General features: G+C 33.8%; 2 protein-coding genes across 7 annotated transcripts in view; one reads left to right on the top strand and one right to left on the bottom strand.

The window, feature by feature from the left end:
- The first annotated feature begins 4,970 nt into the window (after positions 1-4,970).
- Positions 4,971-10,424, top strand: LOC136029519 (cytochrome c oxidase assembly protein COX20, mitochondrial-like). Its single transcript, XM_065707972.1, has 3 exons — positions 4,971-5,067; positions 7,916-8,088; positions 10,218-10,424. The coding sequence occupies exons 1-3, from the start codon at positions 5,032-5,034 to the stop codon at positions 10,330-10,332; spliced, it is 324 nt and encodes a 107-aa protein (XP_065564044.1). The 5' UTR covers positions 4,971-5,031; the 3' UTR covers positions 10,333-10,424.
- A 2,269-nt stretch (positions 10,425-12,693) lies between these two features.
- Positions 12,694-21,742, bottom strand: part of LOC136029518 (mitochondrial thiamine pyrophosphate carrier-like) — a 35,105-nt gene continuing 26,056 nt past the window's right edge. For all 6 annotated transcript variants that reach the window (XM_065707966.1, XM_065707971.1, XM_065707968.1 and 3 more), the window contains 2 exons: positions 18,907-19,075; positions 12,694-13,053 (listed from right to left, as the gene is read on the bottom strand). In XM_065707966.1, the coding sequence (XP_065564038.1) occupies positions 12,737-13,053; positions 18,907-19,075 (486 nt within the window). In that variant the 3' untranslated portion in view covers positions 12,694-12,736. The remainder of the gene's footprint in view (positions 13,054-18,906; positions 19,076-21,742) is intronic.

Genomic DNA, 21,742 nt, shown 5'->3' with positions numbered 1-21,742 from the left:
GAGCTGTAAAACAAAGATAATCCCTGAGTTGGTTTGAGCCCCTGAGTTGGTTTTTTGTTATTTTAGAGGTGTCGGTTATTGGTTGTTATATTCTACTTCCATAGTATTTAATGGAACAGTTATTTTATATGTTGGTTAGATTTTCCTTTCTATTTTGTTTTTTCTAAAGGACCAGATTTAAAAAACGCTTCTTCGTAAGAGAGGGCTCACTAGTATAGATCCATCTAAGTGGCTCATTAGTTATTGAAATGATTGAAATTAACAAAATTTCGGTGGAATATAAAGTCAGTGTTTCCACCATCCCTAGATTTACGGGGATTTCTCCAACTGTCCTTGAAAAAGATTTTTTTCAAATCAAAGTTCCAAAAATCAAGGACTTACCACAAACCTTCGCCGAAAAAATTTTGCATAAGTCACAAAAAATTGAGTTTGTTACCATACTTTTGACAATTGGCTGTGCAATTCTGTACTAAAAATGTGACAATAGTTTACACGTGTTCATCTTAGGGTTCTTTTCGTATTTCTAAGATTAGATTGAAAACCATTCACAAACCAGCCCTTGAACCAACGTCCCAAGGTTGGATAAGATCAGCGGATACCTTAAAGCAAAATATAGGTGAAGATTTGAATACTGTTTCTCTAAGTTCATTACTCTCTGGTTCAGGGGAAAGACTTCTTTTCTTCTTTTAAAAACCAGCGCCTGCAGTCGAGGTTAGATTTCTCTCAGTTCCAAGGATTTTTTTGGAAACATTCTTTACTTTTCATCTTCTTCTTGCCAGGCAGAGTACATCGCAGAACTGTATCGATATACTTCAACAGTTGGGTATCCTTACAAAATTATCTTCTTTCTTACTTTGCTGGCAGCTTAATATTAAGTCTATTGATATTTCCTCCGTCCCTATTCCCGAAAGGAATAGGGACGTCCCTATTCCTGCTTGGGTGACCTCATAACGGTATAAGGGTAGACTTTTTACGAGTTTGCCTAACCAGAACTATGATGTCAAACGGAACTTCAGGGTGACCTTGAGTTGGGCGTATCTTGTAAACGAAATAGCATTGTACTGGACTCCGACGGATGGATACTTCTTCTGGCTTTAGCCTTTTTGGGCTGATAACCTCTTCCTTGCTACGTTGTCTATTATGGGTGGCCTCTCCATTGTAGTATAATATTTGCAGGCATGAGTATATAATGAGTCAGAGGTGATATGCTTGATATTACTTGCACATTATGTTGACACTTGTTGATAGAAGAACTTTGCCAAGTGTGGAAAATCATGTATTTAACAAGATGGACCCAGGATTCAACAGAGCCATCAATCAGCTAGAGGTCCCTGAAACTTCTTGCTGTCTGGTTCTAAGCCAGCTTTAGCACTTTGTGTGGACTTGAGAAGATCTGTTAGTCCCCGATCTCCATTGATGGACCCATTGTTTTTCCTGAGTTCATAACAACTTCAGTGATTTAAATAGTTTGAGGTATCTTGGTATAAACATAAAGGGAGAAAGATGAGGTATAAAGAGGGAAAGAGAGAGAGGGGGAGAGACGGAAAGGGAGAGATAAAGAAACTTGTATGTATTGACATTTTTTGTTGTTGTCAACCTCCAATAAACCATTAAAAGCCTACTGGTTTGTTGTTACCAACTAACCTGCTTCTGTTAAAGTTTTTTTTTATAATTTAAACTGTATATATTTCATATATGTGTATTATGGTAGGACTAGTTGTTTTCCAGGATTGGCGATGAAGGAAAAATAAATGATTAACTTATTAAATTAGTAGAGAATTCGGAAAAATCAATAGATCATTCAGTATCTGGAATCAAGCCTCAGCTATTATCTAATTCTCTTCATTTTTGTGAGCTTTAGTCATCGCTGTAATTATGACATCGCATAGTATGACTTGGAACATTAGAATGTTAAAAAAAAAAAACTGTCGTATTGACACTTTGACTGGAGAATTAAAATGTTTCCACTGGACTTGTCTGGAGTTATAAAAACTCATCTCCCAGGGGTAGTAAACATGAAGTTAGGTGATATAGAATATATTTATTCAGGTGGGAAGGATGGGGCACATAGGCGGGTAGTAGAGCTCATGATGAATAAGGAAGCTTCTAAGCCTTGCTTAGGTTGGGAAAGTATTAATAATAGAATTCTAGTTACTCATTTTACAAATAAAAACTATTAGGTATTAGTCATAGTAGTATATACTTGTGTAGAGCCGACTGAAACAGATAGCAGTGACTCTGATGAATTTTATTCATAGTTACAGGATTTCAGTTGGGAATTTGGTCATTTTATTAGAGAATTTTAACGCCCTAGCTGGTTGGAAAAGTGCTTTATCGTACCCTAGCCTAAGTAAATTTGATGTAAGGGAGGACAATAGCAGCGGCTATAGTTGTGGAGGCATAACAAGATAGTTATAATCAATACTATTTTGGTCATAGACTGGCCCATAACTTAACATGGTACACACATGATGGTAAAACGGCTAATCTACTTGATTATGTTATTGTAAATCGAAGACTGACAGGATTGATAAGATGCTAAGGTATACAGGAGTGCTGTTATTGGTGTTAAAAGTAAAGATCAATGATGTCTAGGGTTAATTTAAAGCTGAAATTTAGGAAGGGTTATTACCTCACGGGAACTTATGATATTGGTCGACTCCAGGATGAGGATTTGAGAAAAATTTCCAGTAACAGTTGAATTCTAAACTGGAGAGAAAAAATTTGACAATGTAGAAGATGGATAGGACAATTTCCGGAAAATAGTTTGTAAAGAGGCAGATGGTTTCTTAGGGAGGAAAGTTAGAAACATAGCTAGGAATATTAGCGAAAACGCTTAAGGGCTGGTAGAAAATAGTAGGGGTATATACAAGAAGGATTTAAGTGATAAATCAATTGAGAATAAGAGAAAAGTAAAGGAAGTAGGGATGGATCAGAGTATGAACTAAGGAGGTGTGAAGTGGAGGCCATGAACCAAATTGCGGATGATCTGTAAGATCCAGTCAGACAGCACAGTTGTAAAATGATGCATTGACAAGTTAAGAAAATTGAGAGGAAGTGGTCCTTTTGGACTTATCCCAGTTAATAATGGAAACAGAGCCTCAATTAATGAAAAGAAAAGTATTAGAGAGAAATGGATCGAATATTTAAAGGATGTGTTCAACCGTGTTACAGTTACAGGAAATGATTTAGAAAATAACGAAAAAGTTTGACACAATTTGGAAGTGAAAGAAGATCTATTTTGTTGAGAAAAATTACAGACAGTAATAAAAGGATTAATAAATAATAAGGCCTCAGGCTTTGATAGTGTAGTAAATGATTTTTGCAATATAGTAGTTGGCAACTTAGAGATAAATTAATGAATACTGTATGATTTTTGACAAGTGAAAGCACATAGTAATTTTAGGAAAACTTTAATTGGATCCCTACAGGGTGTTTTTTCACAGTTTAATAAAGTTTGGAAGAGTAGGAAGGTAAGTCTGCAAACCAGGATTGAAATATTGGAAGCTACAGTGGTCAAGTATGGTTCTGAAACGTGGGCACTCCGAAAGACGGGGGAGTAGTTAATGGATGTTTTCCAGAGAAATTGTCTGCGAGTAGTTTTGGGTACCCGTTGGGTACTTTATTTTTACTGTAATTTTACTGTGGTTTTGGGTACTGAATGTCAAACAACAAATGTATAAAAATGTGATTCTACCCTACTTGCTAGAGCTATAATCACAAAAAATAAGAAATTGCTAAGACGCGTTTTGCTGAGGAGGATAACAGATTGCCAAAGATATTCCTTTTCAACCATCCGTCTAGGGACAAGGGAGAGCAGGTTGTCCCTACATGAGGATGGGAAGAGGTCGTAAAGGAAGATTTAAAGGAAATTTATACTTAGTGGGAGAGGTAAAGAGGGAAGCTTTGAGTAAGTTAGGATGAATGAGGAGCGTGTGCAGCTGAATTTGCCTTAGGCGACTTGGTGCTTCAGTGAGATTTTAGTAGTAGTAGTAGCATTACTTATGTTGGCTTTAACTTCAATCTTGAGAAAAATCGTGTTATTGTCCAAAAAAAAAAATACAAGGAAGATTTGACAAGCCGAAGAAATGGAATTGCAGTTGAGGTTTCTCAGATGTATTAAATACTTTTTATTGCCTTTTTCATGTGTAAGGTAAAGATTAGTAGATACTGACAGACCTTTTTTTAAACCTAATTTTTTGAAAGCTTGTAAAAAGATCTTTGGTAAAGTAGACGTTTGGCAGAAGTTGATTTTCTTGATCTCTTGGGACATTCTAATAAACAACTATTAATATATTTTCAAAAGCTCAACAAAATTTTTAGGATCCTTAAGAACGGCCAAGTCAACATAGAGAACTAGAGCGGTTTCTGTTACAGCGAAATGAATTCAATCATGGTATAATGTTTCCATGGCAAAACTTATGATCACTAGTTATTCATGAGCGGTGATTGCAAAATCCAGTTTTCAACTCCAATTAGATTTGTGTCTCGCATCCCAAAATTTGAAATCTCAAAATTTGACAAAAACTGTTGAAGACTTATTTCGCTTGTTAACAAACCAGCAGGATACTTGTATTTTAATTTTTTGTCCTGAATTCCATAATCCCGAAGTACTGGCTGAGCATAATATGCAAAAAAGAGGATTGTTTAAGATGAGCACTAAGTTTTTATGGGAATAAAGGAATTTTTTCACGACAACTTTACTAATTTTTTTTTTAGAGAAAAATCGTCTTCTTCCCTGTGCGCTGGCATTTCCCTGGCAATTAATTATGGTTATCACAGTATTTGGCATTTTTTTTCAGAAACTTTAGTTCAAAATTGCTCTTTTTAATTAAAAATTACTTTTACATTGAATGGATAAGAATTAATTCACCTTTTCATCCGTAGATTTTCCCACCAAAATTCTGTCTAGTCTCTCTTAAAATTGATAGCCATTTCCCAAAAATTTAAAATACCAGCGTTAAATTAAATGATGCTTCAAACGCCATCTATTACAATTTACCTAGTTCTTTCGTAATTTTAATTGATAAAATGTCAACCGATGCTGAAATTTCTTCCATTACGAAGGTAAAAAAACTTTATTTATGTTTTATTTTTATATAAAACTTTAGTTTTGTAAAGAAATCGTAGGTATTTAGAAAACTGTCGCAGTAAGTACTATTTGAGAAATTCACTTATTTTAATATAAAAAGAACAGGTGACGCTGTAGTTTCAATTTTTGAAAAATACAGATGTCCCACGATTTCTAAATTTTATTTCATTCAAAGATCCAAAATATTAATATAAGATTTTATGCTATTTTGTGTGACTTTGTGACTCAAGGACTCTGAAAAAAGAAAATGATGCACTTGCAGGTGCGCCATTTAGGGAGGGGGGTATTTACCCCCCATAGACTTTGAAAAATACTTCCTTATTTCTATTTAGTTTTGTTCGTTTTAAATTCATTGCTTGGTGTAATATCTGCTCGTTTTGTGTTTTGTCTACTTGATCGTCTCATTTTTGGGTGGCGACGTTTTTAGTTTCACCTCCGTTTTTAGTTTGAATTAATTACTTTGCTCATTAATAAATGGAGTATTAAGCACTAGCTGTTGGTGGGGGCGCTTCGCGTCCCCCCTGCGCACGTAAGTCGTTACGCGCCATATTAGTTACGCGCCATTGTAGTTGTGTCCCTGTGTCCCACCTGTGAGTATAGATATATATATATATATATATATATATATATATATATATATATATATATATATATATATATATATATATATATATATATATATATATATATATATATATATTTTGTTAACTACGTAAAACTTGCGAATATACAACATTCTTTGCTGTCCGTTTGCATTGTCTGTGCATATAAATAGAATGTCAGGTTTACCGACTCTTGAACATGCAACATATAATTGTCCATGGGAAAAACAATCCGTATTCAGATCTATACCGCATTTTTCTAATGATTGCCCTTGAGCTTTGTTGATGGTGATTGCTAGTCGAATATTCCCTCTGTCCCCGTCGTCATTTATATATCCCCCCTGTTCCTCCCCCTGGCGTCCCCGTTGTAGTTGTTTCCCTTTGTCCCGGTCGTCATTTATATTCCCTGTGTCCTGGTGTCCCGGTCGTCATTCTTGTCCCAGTCTGTAATTTCTCTTTGTGTGTCCCGGTCGTCATTCATATTCCCTGTGTCCCGGTGTATTGATCTTGATTTTCGATTTGGGTACCAAACGACGTCATTTGGAAAAATGAGTTAGATTTTCTGATGTTTAATAAATAAAACGCTTGGATTCTGACGTAGTTCCAGTAAGCAAAGTCTTCAATGGCTCTGGTGGTGCAGCTAGTTGAAGAAGTTTAACTTTTCCTGAGGCGCAACACATCTACTCAAGCTATAATCATCGACTGGGCTGTACCTGATTCCTCGGTACGTTTTCTTTTGGCATTATCTCTTTGAGCCGCAAGCCTGTTTTCATGTTGCTCTTGTGATTCCTCGATACGCTTTCTTTTGGTAATTTCTCTTTGAGCTGCAAGCCTATTTTCACGTTGTTCTTGTGATTCCTCGGCACGCTTTCTTTTGTTACTTTCTCTTTGAGCCGCTTCCTCGGCTGTTTCTTCTGCCATAGTAGGATTTATACTGAAATTTCTCTTTGAATCGCCCCCTTATATACTTATAATGACGTCATATACAAAGCCTTATATACTTATAATGACGTCCTATGTGTACAAACAAACAAACATACAACTTTTTTTTTATTTTTATATATATAGATGTCATATGAATTAATTTTTCCCCGGCTAAATTTTATTTTCTAAATTAAATGTCTCCTTGTCCCTTTTCATCGAGAAACTGTCAGAATAGCTGGGTTTTGGTCATCTCCACTCGCTTGATCGGGCCTTCGACCCTTGCAAATATGGTTTGACCTAAGCTGTTTTAACCCTCTATGGCCGCAGATTAGGGATCAGCCCCACATGATTCATACCATAATATCAAATTCCTGAGTCTGCTTTAGTTTTAGTAAAACTATGTTTTAGTTTTTTTTTCAATGTTTTTAGTTCATTTGTATTCTCATCAGTCGGAAGCTACTACTTGTAAATGTTCGTGTGTCTTGCTTTAATAGCTTATCTGGAAATTTTAAGGAAATACAATAGTGGAGTTGTTTTAAGAAAAATAAATTAAGTACACATATATACAATGGATGTATGTATAAAGCTTTACAATACATAGCATTCTGCATGTAATATCGTCAAAAGAAACTGATTTTGTTGTACTGTCTAAAAGAAAAGCCCAAAAAAAGAAATAAAGAGCCAGAAGAAAAAAGAAGGCAACAAACTGATGAGAAAATAAAAGGCTGAAAAAGGGTAAACGAGGATGCAGAGGAAACAAAAGCATGCAAAGACAGGAGGCCCAAACTCGGGAAATGTTAATAAAAAAAAATTGATTGCTGGAGCAATTAAGCCTCCAATGGTCAGTTTAACCAATTTTTTGGTTAATTGTTAGTTAAAAACATGTAAGTAGACTTGTATAAATAAAGTACACGAGGTTCAGCTTGATGGTCCTGAAACACAACCAAAAATTGGGGCTGGGTAAATTTCGATTATGCCTCATTTCTTCCCTTGATTCCCTATGGTGCGCTTTTAACCTTCAGTCTAGAGTTTTAAGAAGTCTGAAAATGGTCCAATTACTTCAATCAATTATTTAATGTATGGATTCTGTTTGTACGGTCGATGCTTCAGTCTAAAATATCAAGAAATTTTTCTGAGGAGAAAAACAATACAATACATTTTCTGAGGTTCTTCTGGCTGACCTTATGAATCTTTCAACGCCCTTTCCCCTATTTTATTCTTCATGCACAGGTTCAAAAATGTTTGCACAGATAAACAGATTTACTTCTTGTATGAGTTAAGATTCTGTTATTTATAGCCAACAATACTTGGACGAGAAATAGGTTCTGTGCCTTGCCTGAAGAGGTCACTCCTAGATGGAATCATTGGAGGTCTCACGATCGGCATGGGTTATTTTTTGTATACCAGTAATGGCTACAAAAGCAGTCGTCTAGCAATGGGATCTTACGCTGTCATCACTCTAGCTAGCTGGTAAGTTTAATGAACATATCCCTTCAAAAAAGTCAATTTTGACTTTTATTTCTAACAAAAAGGGTACTACGAAATTGCACCATGTACGATGTTTAACCGTACGGTTAAACGGTTTATGGCTTAACCTTAACTCGTATGGCTATCCGTACGGACCTAAAAAAAAATATGAAAGAGAGTAAAGCCCCACATCCCGACTAAACTAGCCATTTTATGGCAAACGGGTGGACTCTATAATAAAATCTGGGGAAATTTCTGGTGCTGTTCACGGTTTTATTGATTATATTCGGTTATATACATGTACATCAAACGCAGGGGAAAGCTTTTGTCTTTTACTTCGCTGGAATCTATTGCTTTTCAATAGGAAGAATTTTTGGCTTGCTATTAGGATGACGTCAAAGCAGGGTTGGCAAGTAACGAAAATGTAGAGGGGAAAAAATGTATTTTTCAAAACCTAGAGGGGTGGGATTTGGTTGCTTTTTCGATTTTTCCAATGAAAATACAGAAAAAAAAACATAGAAAATACCAGAAAAAGCGTACATTAGGGGAGGAGGATCCCCTCGCACCACAGGGAGAAGGGTCCCCTGCATCCCGATTGGCGTCCCTTCCTCAAAGTCTCATTTTATATCATGGTTGTGGACACGAAAATGACTTAAAAAAAAAATCGTTCTTTTTCAAAACGGGAAAATCGAACTGTCCAATGAAGACTTTATAACCATTGTGAACATAATGGTGTACTTTTTGTAGAGGAAATACAGAAATGACACCTAAAGATTGCATTTTATAATTGTATTTTACTGTAGTGCTATCAAAACGAATTTAAAAAAGCGGGTTACTGACAACATTGAAAGCATTAGCTTTCAAACAAGACCTTAAATATGTCTTTATTATTTTTCAGTCACCTAGTAGCCCTGATACAAAAAGGAATAAAAATAAGATGGACACATCAGTGCTTCCCAAGTGAAAATGTGATTTTTTTTTTCTGCTTTAGGGCAGAAAACCTCCGACTACTAATTTTTACCACGGTAATTCTAATAGGTAACATTTTTATTTCAATCCACCAACGTTTTGAAAGTTTTCAAGATCTTTTTCGAAATTCACACAAATTAATTTCGTCATTACTGTTAGATTTAGCATGGACAAATGTGATCATTTCTGAATCAGTGTCAATTGGCGATCGTTTTCCATTTGAAAATTTATTTTAAGACGCGGGTTTTAGTTTTGGTTATAATGGACGAGATTCGTTCTTCATTCGAGTGTCATTAGTCTACTGCTGCAACTACGATACCCATCAGTATGTACATTCTAAGCTCGAAACTATAGTTTCCAAAAAGCGTTTTGAAAACGGAAAGGCTGCCGTTCAGAAATTATCGAAGAATAGATAAAAATATGTTTACACCAAACGAAATAGCGGAATTATGAAAAAAAAGCAAAGCTGTCCCAACTTAAAATGTTTCCAAAAGAACTTGAAAATTGAAAGAACTATTTTAGGTTGATAAGTGGGAGGGCTAACGTTAGGCTACCAGCAAGTATAGAAATAAAAGTAAGAGTCAAGATAAAATATAATCGAAAGTTATTAGTAGGGTAATGTTCAGATATATAATGAACCCGAGACAAGGTAGCATAACGGTTCATACTCAAATATATTTTGAGCTCTAAACTTTAACAATGTCTCTTTGCTTACGATTGCTGACCTTAAATGATTGATAACGCTTCTGTTTTCTTTGATCTCTTTATTAAAACAAATGTGAGTCCTTATTTATAGGTATGGATTCTATTAGTAATAAACCATGGTGTGTTACTATAGTTTTACTTTTTATGTAGAAAATGTTGTTTTTTTCATTATAATTTGACTAGTGTCATATATCTGTCTGCCACGCAAATTGTGTGCAGGAAATTTGGCTAAATCAGCTCAAATAGTCTTCAGCATCGAAGAGGAAAATCTAAATTAAATAAAATTTAAGGTGATCAATAAAACCCTTTCTGAGAAATTGAAAATTTGCATAGTAGGCCCATAACCAGATTAGCAAGATTATGCTAAATAATATTCTTGTAATGTCCTTCTTCTATTGAATACAGTTTGCTGAATACACGTATTTCTAAACTAATAAGGTATTTTTTTTTACCCACAGGTTTAACTGTCGAATGAAGTGGGCCGAAAAGGAAAAAGAGCTAATGCAATTTAAAGATGCTATGACCATCAGAAAGTCGGCAGATAAAAACAGTATTGGTACAAGAGAAGTGTAAGCAATTCCCTGTACTCTCAATCACTTATTGCTCAACGAATTTTGTGAAATTGTTCTATAGTTTTGGTAGAAATAGAAACCTTTGACATTTTAGATACTTTTTTAAATAGGGTTCGACCCTACACAATTAGCTGTAACAGCGGAAAGATCTAAGTTTTTCGCACCTTCAACTTACTCAATTAAAGCTACTAGAACAATGGTTTTCCAATTTTAACGAACCATCCCCTCTTACCGACATCTATGAATATATCCTGGTCCTCATTTCCCATGTAGTAGCAATTAGCCGACCCTAATGTGTATACTGCTTTCTCTCTCGTTTCCTCAGGTCTTTCGAATATGGCGAATCTTCCGGGTGGCATTTATCTCCTTCCCGTCACTTAGACGATAGCGCCAGTCCCTTTGACCCTCACATCCACCAACCGGGTTGTTTATTCCTACATTTGCGATTGATTTGCTTGGTTGAAGCCTCATATTTTGCCCAGAAGGTAGCTCGGGCATTCAGCCATAATGTAAATAATGACGTTCTTACTGCCAGGTATTTCAAACGTTAAGCCCATTTCTTCGAAAGTCAAAACCGTAACTTGACTCCAGATTGACTTTCGAGCAGTCCTTTTTCAGTCGCTATTTTCTAGATGAAAGCAATTTGTCCTCTTTCTCATTCCAAGTTTTTTCTGTCTTAATTTGTGTGTCTGGTTTTTAGCCTAAATTCAAGGATTTTTAGCACGCACGTCAAGTGGGAGAGGTAATTACCTGTGTAGATTTTGGAAAATACTTTTTTTTGGCATTTTCTTCGAAAAATAGCTTTTTCTTTTTGTGTTTTGATTAAAAAAAAAAAAAAATCATTCGCCACAGTTTTCAAAAAATATATTCTGCTACCTCCTATACTTTCGTGAATTGATTCTCCTGGTTTCTAGGTTCTTTGCAGGAAATTTTAACTTTTCTATGTTTTATTTTAGTCTTCATACGGTTTCATCTTCGCTTTTAAGCTTCCTTTCTATGAAATCTCCCCCAACCGTTCATAACACTCCCTACTGAGTCACTCCCTGCCGAGGCAGAGTATCTGGAGATGAGGACTTGCGTTAGGAGAACCTTACGAGTCCGTATGCGATATTGCTTTGCTTGTGTGAATCTTAATTGGGCTATCTAGATTTTATTCAAAGGTTTAAGGTTTCATCTGAAGATTCTAGGTTGTAAGTTTCTTTACATGAAATAAATTTCTAGGTTTTACTTAGTTCTAATCCAAGTCTAAGAAACTTAGTTCTAAGTTTTATCTTATAAGTTTCTGGTAAATGGTAATATGGTAATTAAAATGTTTCTGGGTAATAAATGGTAAATAAATGTTTCTGGTAAATAAAATGGTAAATTTTCTGGTCTTATAAGTTTCTTATAAGATTCGGGTCTCGGGTTGTGATAAGCCCGCAGATCTTTTTTTGTTTTGTTCTCGAAAACAGAAAATACCCTGGTGTATCAAAGCTAGAAACTTACAATGCTGCACAAACGACAGGATAATTTGACAGCTTCAAAACATTAAAACTTAAAAGTTAAAATTCCTATCTCTAAAAAATTTCCAAACAAAGTAAATTAATCATCAAAAGATTAAACACAGTTCGTTCTTCTCAAAGATTGCTCTTCAGTACTTTTCTTGCAATATGCAAGTCTCATCACTGCCGGATTTGGGTCAACATTGCATTAAACCCAACTAAATTAAAATATTATTTGTGTGTCAATTTGAGTAATCCCGACCGCGCACTACTAGAAGCTTTGTTTGGGCTACCTCAAGGGTAGATTCTCAGCAGGAATCTGAGAGCTATTAAATCCAAAAAAGCCATCAAGAAGATCAGAGCTATTCCTCAATCGTTTTAAAAGAAAGTCACGGACAGTCCTGTCCCATGCCTAAAGAAATACATGAAGTTATATTCGATTCGTTTCAAACATCTGCTCTGGCATGAAAAACGAAAGTCCAAATAGCCTCAAATTTACATTCAATCAAAGTCTGTTTTTTTGGCCATTCTGTAAAAGCGTCAGGATTTCATTAACCAACGAACAGGGAGAGGGAGTAATGACTCCTCTTTTTTTAGAGATGGGAGTTGAAGCTCTGGTCTCCAGTGGCTAAGCTACCCCCACGCATCAAGAAGGCACACTTGCACGTCTAACAGGAGACGAGAGGGTTCAAATTTAACCGGTTCCCGGTGTTACAGAAGGTGATTTTATACAGCAGATCCCAGCTAAGAAACATTTAAAAGTGAATCCCTCTCCAAAAATTGCTGAATATGGTGAATCCTATTAGAAGCTTCCATGAAAAGAACCAGACACATAATTTCTATAAACTATTAAAACTATCGATATAAAAATAAAGAAGAAATATCAATCAAGGTACTTTTATTACTAGATCCATTGACAAATTATCACAGACTTGAAATATTATAAAAGAATTCATAAAGGCTAAAGCTTAAGGCTGATACAGTAACTGCTTTCACTAAACTGGGCGAGATTCCTTTAAAAAGACCTACGATTCCCTCTGAAGATAAAGTCTTTCTGAAACATTCTACTGAGCCAATGTAAGTCTCCAACTTTCCAAAGCCCATTCTAGCCTTCTCAAAACCTTGAACCTGAAGACGCCGTTTTACAAGGTCAAAAGGATATACAACCATTTTAGCAGTTCCGCCACAGATGCCGCCAGCAATCATGGATTCAATGGTGGTAATATTCTCATTCATTGTACCTGTAAGAAAATACCCCTTTTTTTCGTGGATAGATAAAAGGAATGAAAGAGAGACGGGAAAAACAATGATGCGGCTGTACTTTCAAAATGTAGGTCGATTTTCTTACTGCATCTGCTGTTGTACAAAAAACAAGAAATTGATCAGGTTCCAAACTTTCAATAGTTGGAGGGGGGCCTGTCAGATGAGAGGCGTAAGAAAGATATGAAGAAGTAGAGTATCATGAAGACGAGAAAAAAATTGTATTTTTTCTAAATACAAATTCAAAGTCTAATGGGGGGGGGGGGGGGGGTCTAGGGGACGAATGACAGTGGTCAAGCAACGAACAACCAACAAAAGTTCCAAGCACAGTGAAAACAAAATCTGTTTAAAGAGGGTTCTGTGGAAACACACGTAATCATTTATTTCTTAAGAAATTAGGAAACTCGGGAATGAAATTTTTATTTAAAAAAAAACAAAATGTGCAGTTATTCATTTTTAGTTAGCAGCGGGCGCCAAAGTAAACAAAAAAGAAACTTGTGAAAAATTAGCAAAACAAAATACTCACAACACATGGCACCAAACAGCTTGTCTTTGGGAATTTACGAATTGTTTATGTTCGAATTTTTGCAGATGAAAAAAGTTGTCAAATCTAGCTAATCAATTTTGTTTATGTATTTTCACGGTGCAATGTGGCAACACTGACAAAAATGTGATACCGCCCTAAAGACTTTGATTTTGAAACAAGCCAAAAAGGAAGTCTTCAAAGATATCTGCTATCAGGTATAAATAGACTAAAGTAGTGGGGGCGTTCCTGATCCTGTGAGTGCCCGGATACCTGCAGCCATCTTGTGACTGCCTTCCCTAAGGGTATTCTCCAAGACACAGGTGCTATTGTTTACATTTTACGCTTCAAACGCAGGTGGTTGTTACGTCATAATTTAGCAAGTGTTTTAAATTTATGTAAATTTAAATGTATATGATGCAGGTTTTTGCTAGACATGAGACATTTTTCTTCAAGACGTTTCTCTTAAAGATATTATTCAAGACGTTTTTCAGTATGTTTTTTCTTTAAGAAATTTTCCTTCAAGATGTTTTCAAGACGTTTTAAGACGTTTTTTAAGATTTTTTCTTCAAGACCTTTCTCTTCAAGATGTTTCAGAATACGTTTCAAGACATTTTACGAGATTCTTTTTTTTCAAGACATTTTTCAAGACATTTTTGAAGACTTTCTGGATGCTTTTCAACACCTTTTCCCAAGATTTGTTTCATTAAGGCATTTTCCAAGATGCTAGTCAAGTGGGAAGCCCCCGCACTAGGAATCACCCTCAGGGCATTCTTTAAGATGCTGGTGCTATTGTTAACGCTTCATGCTTTGCACACAGGTGCCTGATACGTTTCACTGCAAATAGTTTGTCAGGTGCTATTGTTTACATTTTACGCTTCACACAGAAGAATCTGATATTATACGAGACAAAATTTGGTGAGTCAGAGATAATCTTTTGTCATTTCTGTGTGTTTGTTCTGGCTTTTACTGTGATTGCAGCATTCTTAAAGTTATCAAGATATCTTATTACCAATCTGAAATGTCTTGAAAAACATCTTGAAGAAAAAAAAATCCTGCAAAACGTCTATAAACGTCTTGAAGAAAAATGTCTTGAAAAACGTATTAAAAATGTCTTGAAGAAAAATGTCTTATGTCTAGCAAAGAGCTACGTCATCTACATTTAAATTTGCATAAGTAAACAATAACACTTGCTAAACTATGACGTAACAACCAAATGTATGTGAAGCGTAAAATGTAAACAGTAGCACCTGAGTCTTGAAGAGAACCCTTAGGGAAGGCAGTCACAGGATGGCTGCAGGTATCCGGGCACTCACAGGATCCGAAACCCCCCAATACTGACCAAGATGAATCCAAGGGCAAAAAATGTTTTTATTTTGGTGTCCTTGGCATGTTAAGACAACGATTAAAGTAAAATCTAAGCGAACGTTTTGGCTATATGACTAATAGCCAAAAAGAAAAATAAAGAAACCGATGAAAATCTAAATAACTCAAAAACATCGGTAAAATAACCAAGAATAAAAGAAATGATCTCTTTATCTACCGCTTAAGCTTTTTTTTTTTTTTTTTTTTTTTTTTTTTTTTTTTTTTTTTTTTTTTTTTTTTTTTTTTTTTTTTTTTTTTTTTAGCCGCTATAACAATTATTTAGGGACGCTTTAATTTCTAATCAATGACTTAATGCGATCTCAATAAACAAAATTGAAGTACTATTGATTCTTTAGTGATCCTTAGAGATCCTTTGTAATTACAAATATGATGGATAGTAATTTTTCAGACCGGCGAAAATATTCGAAAATAATTATCAGGATTTGACAAAGAAAAAAGAGAGTTAAAAATAAACTAGGACAGAAGAGAATTTAAAATTAAAACAGAGGAATAGTATTTTCATTAAAATATAACCAAAAAGGCAAAGAACTGCTCTCAAACATGCCCTTGAATACGCATATATCCTACCATGACTGTCCAATACCAAGGAAGAAAAACCAATGCAATAATCACTGAACAGCCGAAAAGGATATGATCCTAAGTCTAATAAAGCCAATCTACAACTATCCCTCCGCTTAATTAAGAATAATTAGATCTTTGAATTGTACAAGGCATCGATGACTGAAATAATGGCTATTATTGATTCTCTAAAATAATAATAAGAGGTAGATGTTTTTGGTTTTCCTTCGAATCATTTAAAACGAATTCCATTCTTAGTTCATGATCTGTTGACATGTATTTTCAATTTATGTTTAGAGGAGTTTTCCCTCTGCTTTATTGACGGAAGAAAACCAATATTCTTTGGAACCCGTCAGTATAATACTTTTTCCTTTGAGAAAGAGCGACATAAGTTTTCTTTTGTTTAATACTATACTATATTTTGAAAAAATATCATAAATTTAAAAGAAAAAAAAGGAAAAGAAAATCGGTGCACAATATTCCCTGGAAAACTGTTCTTTTCAAATTGAAGGTAATTTTCACTTTATCTTTTATTTCCATTTTGAGCAGTTTTCTCCAAATGTCTTTTTCCTGATTTCCTTACATCGGTTTTCCCCGATTTCCCAAAGTAAACTTATGTTATATCATTAAAGAAAAGTGATAAATATGCCAACAATTATGGAGGAATTTCTCTTTTACATGCCTTTAGTAGTATTTTAGAAAACATTTTAATATATCAAACTTGGTTGTTTTTAAGTACTTTAATATTTTATTGAAGATCAATATACTTTATTTTTAAATATGCAGTCCAAGATTTAAGGGATCGAGGCCCGCATGCAGATTTTTTTGACGGAGGTGGGGGGGAGCGGCTGTTTTATTTTTCTATTCTTTTTTTACTAAAAAATGCGAAGTTTTTACGCTGAAATAGTTTCAGTTCGATCGGAGGTATGGAAGAAAAGAAGAATAAAAAGCAATTGAAAATAAAACAAAGTGAAATTCGAGAAAATATAGTTATACAATACTACTTGGCATACACGATTTATAGCTAATTATATATATATATATATATATATATATATATATATATATATATATATATATATATATATATATATATATATATATATATTGCTTGTTCAAGGAGAAGTGTTCTTTTTTATTTACGAATTTAAAAGATAACTGTTTATCAGAACATATTTGTCTGAAGAAAAAAACGCATCTACTTTTGCCTAAGTTAAAAATTAGAATTTTATCAGCGTACATTTTCATAGATTATTTGAGAATATTACACTATCAGTACATACAGTCAAAAATTATATCATACATTATCAAAAATAATATGAAAACAGTTCCTAAAAACAGGTTTCTTTTGCTAAATAGGTTTTAAATGACAGAAAAATTTGCCAAAACATTTTACATTTTCGTCATAAAACAAATAAGAGGTTTTCTTTTGGAAATACTTGTTTTCTATTGAAAAAATAAGAATACAATATACTGTCTCAACAATCTGCTATTCTTATCTCTACAAGGTTCTTCTGTAATGTCATTCTTGATACCCTATTGAAAATACAAATTGGACAAAATTGGATATATGTGATAATATCGATGAAAATAACACCTAATGCGGGTTAGTCCAAAATTGAACCTGCCCTTTTTTCAGGCCAGGATTAACTTGTGGTTTTATTTCTCAATATGAATAAAAAATCAAAATTGCAATCGACGACATCATTTGACATCGCTGCAAATTTCAAAGGAACATATTAAATATTTTTCAAGATAGAACGAATCGATATGTTTTCCCCTAGCAAGTTTCCCTTCAAACAGCTAAATAGTCATTGGTTAAGCCTGCTCTCCGTCTCTCTGAATAAAACATTCAAAATTAAATGGAAATGTGTTTATTATTAAAACATATTCAGCAGGCTTCTCTACATTTTCGTGAAATTAATTTCTAACAATCCCCGGGCTTTAACAATAGGGGAGAGAGAGGCCCTCGTTGCGCAGATACGGACAAGGTTACGTACATTCAGAGGGTAGACAAGGATTAAAAATTATAAGCATTATTTGAGTTTTTTTTTTTTAACTTAATATTTGGACTAACTAAAAATACTACAAGATCTGTTCCTTCTTTCGTAAAACAGGGGAATATTTAAAGAAAACTTGAAGCGAGCAAACTTGAAAGAAAAGTACTTACTTGAGCCACAGAAATATCGACTGGATCTCCACAAGGTTTATCAAGCCCCAAAATACAAACTTAGGCCCAAAAGGTATATGACTAGATCTTCTTTTGTAAAATCCAAATTGAGATCAATCCCAAAAGTATAGACACGAGGTGAAAACAGGTTTGACTAGCCCTTCATAAGGCTTAGAAATATCAAGCCTACAAGTACATATTCAAAAAAAAAATATTTGATTAGGTCCCCACAATATTTGTAAAGCCAAAAGTCCACATTTTAGACTAAAAGATATCTGACTAGATCTTCGAGAGGTTTATCAAACAGTTCGTGGGAACGAACTGTAGTAAGGAGCAATCCGGCTCAATAGTAAACGAAACTTTAAAAAATGGGATTTTGATACTAATAGATACATCAAAAGAATCGGATTTTTATGCTGATTTGAAATGTATAAGTTTCATCAAATTTAGTCTAACTTATCAAAAGTTACGAATCTGAGAAAATTTGCCTTATTTTGGAAAATAGGGCGGAATACCCCCTAAAAGTCATAAAACTATAACGAAAATCACACCATCAGATTCAGCGTATCAGAGAACTCTAATGTTTTTTTGTTTTTTTTTTTTTTTTTTTTTTCCAGGGGTGATCTTTTCGGCCCAGTGGTCCTAGAATGTTGCGAAAGGGCTCATTCTAACGGAAATTAAGAGTTCTAGTGCCCCTTTTAAGTGACCAAAATATTGGAGGGCATCTAGACCCCCTCCAACGCTCATTTTTCACAAAGTCAACGGGTCAAAATTCTGATATAGCCATTTTGTTCAGCATAGTCGAAAAACCGAAGTTTTTCACTGTTTTGAAAAGTAGATTTGAGAGAAAGAGTCAAACTTTAGCGCAAAGAGCGGGGCTTTGAGGAGGAAACAGCCCCTTTCATATACGGAGTAATTTCTATTCGTTTTAAGTTTAGTGTCGCTTCTTACTTTCAGTTACAAAAAAACTTGTTTTTTATTTAATCCATCTCGAATTGACTAAATCTTGACAAGGCTTACGAGGGCCAAATTTAAACGAAGCATAAAAACACATATTTCACCTAGAAAATATCTGACACGGATAGCTCTAAGAAGCTTGTAAACCCCATAAAAACATACTTGAGGTAAACAAATATTTGACTAGAGCCCGACAAGTTTTATAAAGCACAAATGCAAATAAAACCCAAAAACACTCACTTGAGCCTAAAATATGTTTGACTAGATCCCCACAAGGTTTATAAAGGCCAAACTGAATGGCTACGTATGGAAAGATCTGCAAAAGGCTTGGTTGAAGTCCTCTGAAAAATCCTCTATATCCATCTTCTTTCAATATGCTTGCCATGGCTTGATTCAAGCTAGTGTAAACCTATATATATATATATATATATATATATATATATATATATATATATATATATATATATATATATATATATATATATATATATATATATATATATATATATATATATATATATATATATATATATATATATATATACACATATATATATATATATATATATATATATATATAATATATATATATATATATATATATATATATATATATATACTAGCTGTTGGGGTGGTGTTTCGCGCCACCCCAACACCTAGTTGGTGGGGGCGCTTTGCGCCCCCCCCTCCCCAAGCCCCCCCGCGCGCGTGAGTCGTTACGCGCTATTGTAGTTGTGTCCCTGTGTCCCACCAGTGAATATATATATATATATATATATATATATATATATATATATATATATATATATATATATATATATATATATATATATATATATATATATATATATATATATATAAATATATATATATATATATATATATATATATATATTATATATATATATATATATATATATATATATATATATATATATATATATATATATATATATATATATATATATTTATATATATATATATATATATATATATATATATATTTATATATATATATATATATATATATATATATATATATATATATATATATATATATATATATATATATATATATATATATATATATATAAATATATATATATATATATATATATATATATATATATATATATATATATATATATATATATATATATATATATATGTTTTTAACTACGTATAACTTGCGAATATACAACATTCTTCGCTGTCCCATTGTATGTGCATATAAATAGATTATCAGGTTTACCGACTCTTGAACATGCAATATATAATTGTCCATGGGAAAAACAATCCGTATTCAGATCTATACCTCATTATGCTAATGATTGCCCTTGAGCTTTGTTGATGATGATTGCTAATCGAACATTCCCTGTGTCCCCGTCGTCATTTATATATCCCCCTGTGCCCCCCGGTGTCCCCGTTGTAGTTGATTAATGGTAAATATTAGTAGATGAATAAAAACAATCCTCTAAGCCGGTGGTTCTCAACCTTTTTTTCCCCATGGGCCCTTTTCCCCTCTTTTTATCTTGGTGGAACCCTTCATAGCTATTGGACATAAGAACAATTTTTTATTCTTCACTAATATAAATTTTAAGGTTTTAATTATCAAACAAATAGTATACGATTAAGCTTTATTTTTAAATGGAAACTAATTTAATACAAATAAAACATTCTAATTTAATAATAATAATAATTATTACTATTATTGTGATAATAACTACAATATTACAAGTTTCTACAAGTTTCTTCAATTGGCAAGCAACTAAAGCTCATGGAGAGTAGAGCTCCTCAGGAAGTTTAATTCACTCCAACATTATTTATGTAAACTGGGTAAAAAAAACAGTTGAAATTAAGTGTGTGATTAAAAAAAAAGGAATATGCATGTCTATTCAATGAGATCCCTGTGGCTGATGCTTCTAGACAAGTTTCTTTATATTTGGTTCTATTGATGTTAATGATAGTTTATCACCCCTTTTCACAATGTCAAGTCTATTGCGAGCTTTTGATAAAATTTGAGAAACACAACCAAATCCCGCTTCAGCAAGATAAGATGTAGAAAAAGCTATAACGTAGAACTGCACTTTATCCCAGGGCAAAGGGTACTTTGTAGCAGCATCATTTGTTTTCCATATATTGTACTTTCCATCTTTGAATTTTTCACGCATTATTTCATCACTTTGTAATTCGATGAGGGGCTCTTGCAAAGATAATTCTATTTCGGCAACATTAACTTCAAAAGGAATTGAAACCCAAATCAGTATATCCATTCCGAGTAGGTCACTAAACCGATTCAAAATAATGTAAATTACAGTAGAAACTGAATTCTTAAAAATAAAGAGCGTTCTGAGTTGGTTTTCTTTATGGACCCCCAATTTGTTGTGATTTTGCCTGTGGACCCCCAGAAATATTACATGGACCCCTAGGGTCCATGTGGACCCAGGTTGAGAACCACTGCTCCAAGCGAATGAAATTCAATAGTCCAGGTAAGGTCCTTTAATATTGTTTGGAATCTAGCCATTATCAAATGAAGATACTGTTACGGATTTATTACATTCACATTGCTTGCAGGACAGAAGATTATCTGCACGAAAAGGATGCCGATTGTTCCTAGATCCCCCCCCCTGAATTTTGAAAAATACCGATTATTAGTATGTTCATTAAAAAAAATTATTTTTGGTATTTTCGTTAAAAAAAAAAAGATAAAACAACGAAACTGACTCAACATAGATTTTGAAAAATACACTTTGCCCCTCCCCCTATATTTTATAAACATGACAATTTCTCTACTTTCGCCAATAGTTCTCTCCATGACCGCCTACTACAACTCCAATTTTCCTTAGCTATTTTTCACAATTAAACCTCATCCTCCTTGCTCCTCTTTAACAAAAATCCTATTTTTCCGCCAGTAAAATTGTCCCCAGATAGACAGAAGAATGTTTCCCTAATTAATTGACATGTTAAATAAGTGAATTCCTTTCTCTTTCGTCCCCTCTTTTTTTACCACTCATTGCGTCAATTGTTGGCATTCTACTTCTGTAGTCTATGTTTTACTAAATTAATTTAAATTGTT

This window comes from Artemia franciscana, chromosome 7, assembly GCF_032884065.1.
Source record: "Artemia franciscana chromosome 7, ASM3288406v1, whole genome shotgun sequence".
Classification (NCBI taxonomy): Eukaryota; Metazoa; Arthropoda; class Branchiopoda; order Anostraca; family Artemiidae; genus Artemia; species Artemia franciscana.
Note: the sequence above shows the minus strand (reverse complement) of the source record. Positions and strands in the feature narration are given on the sequence as shown.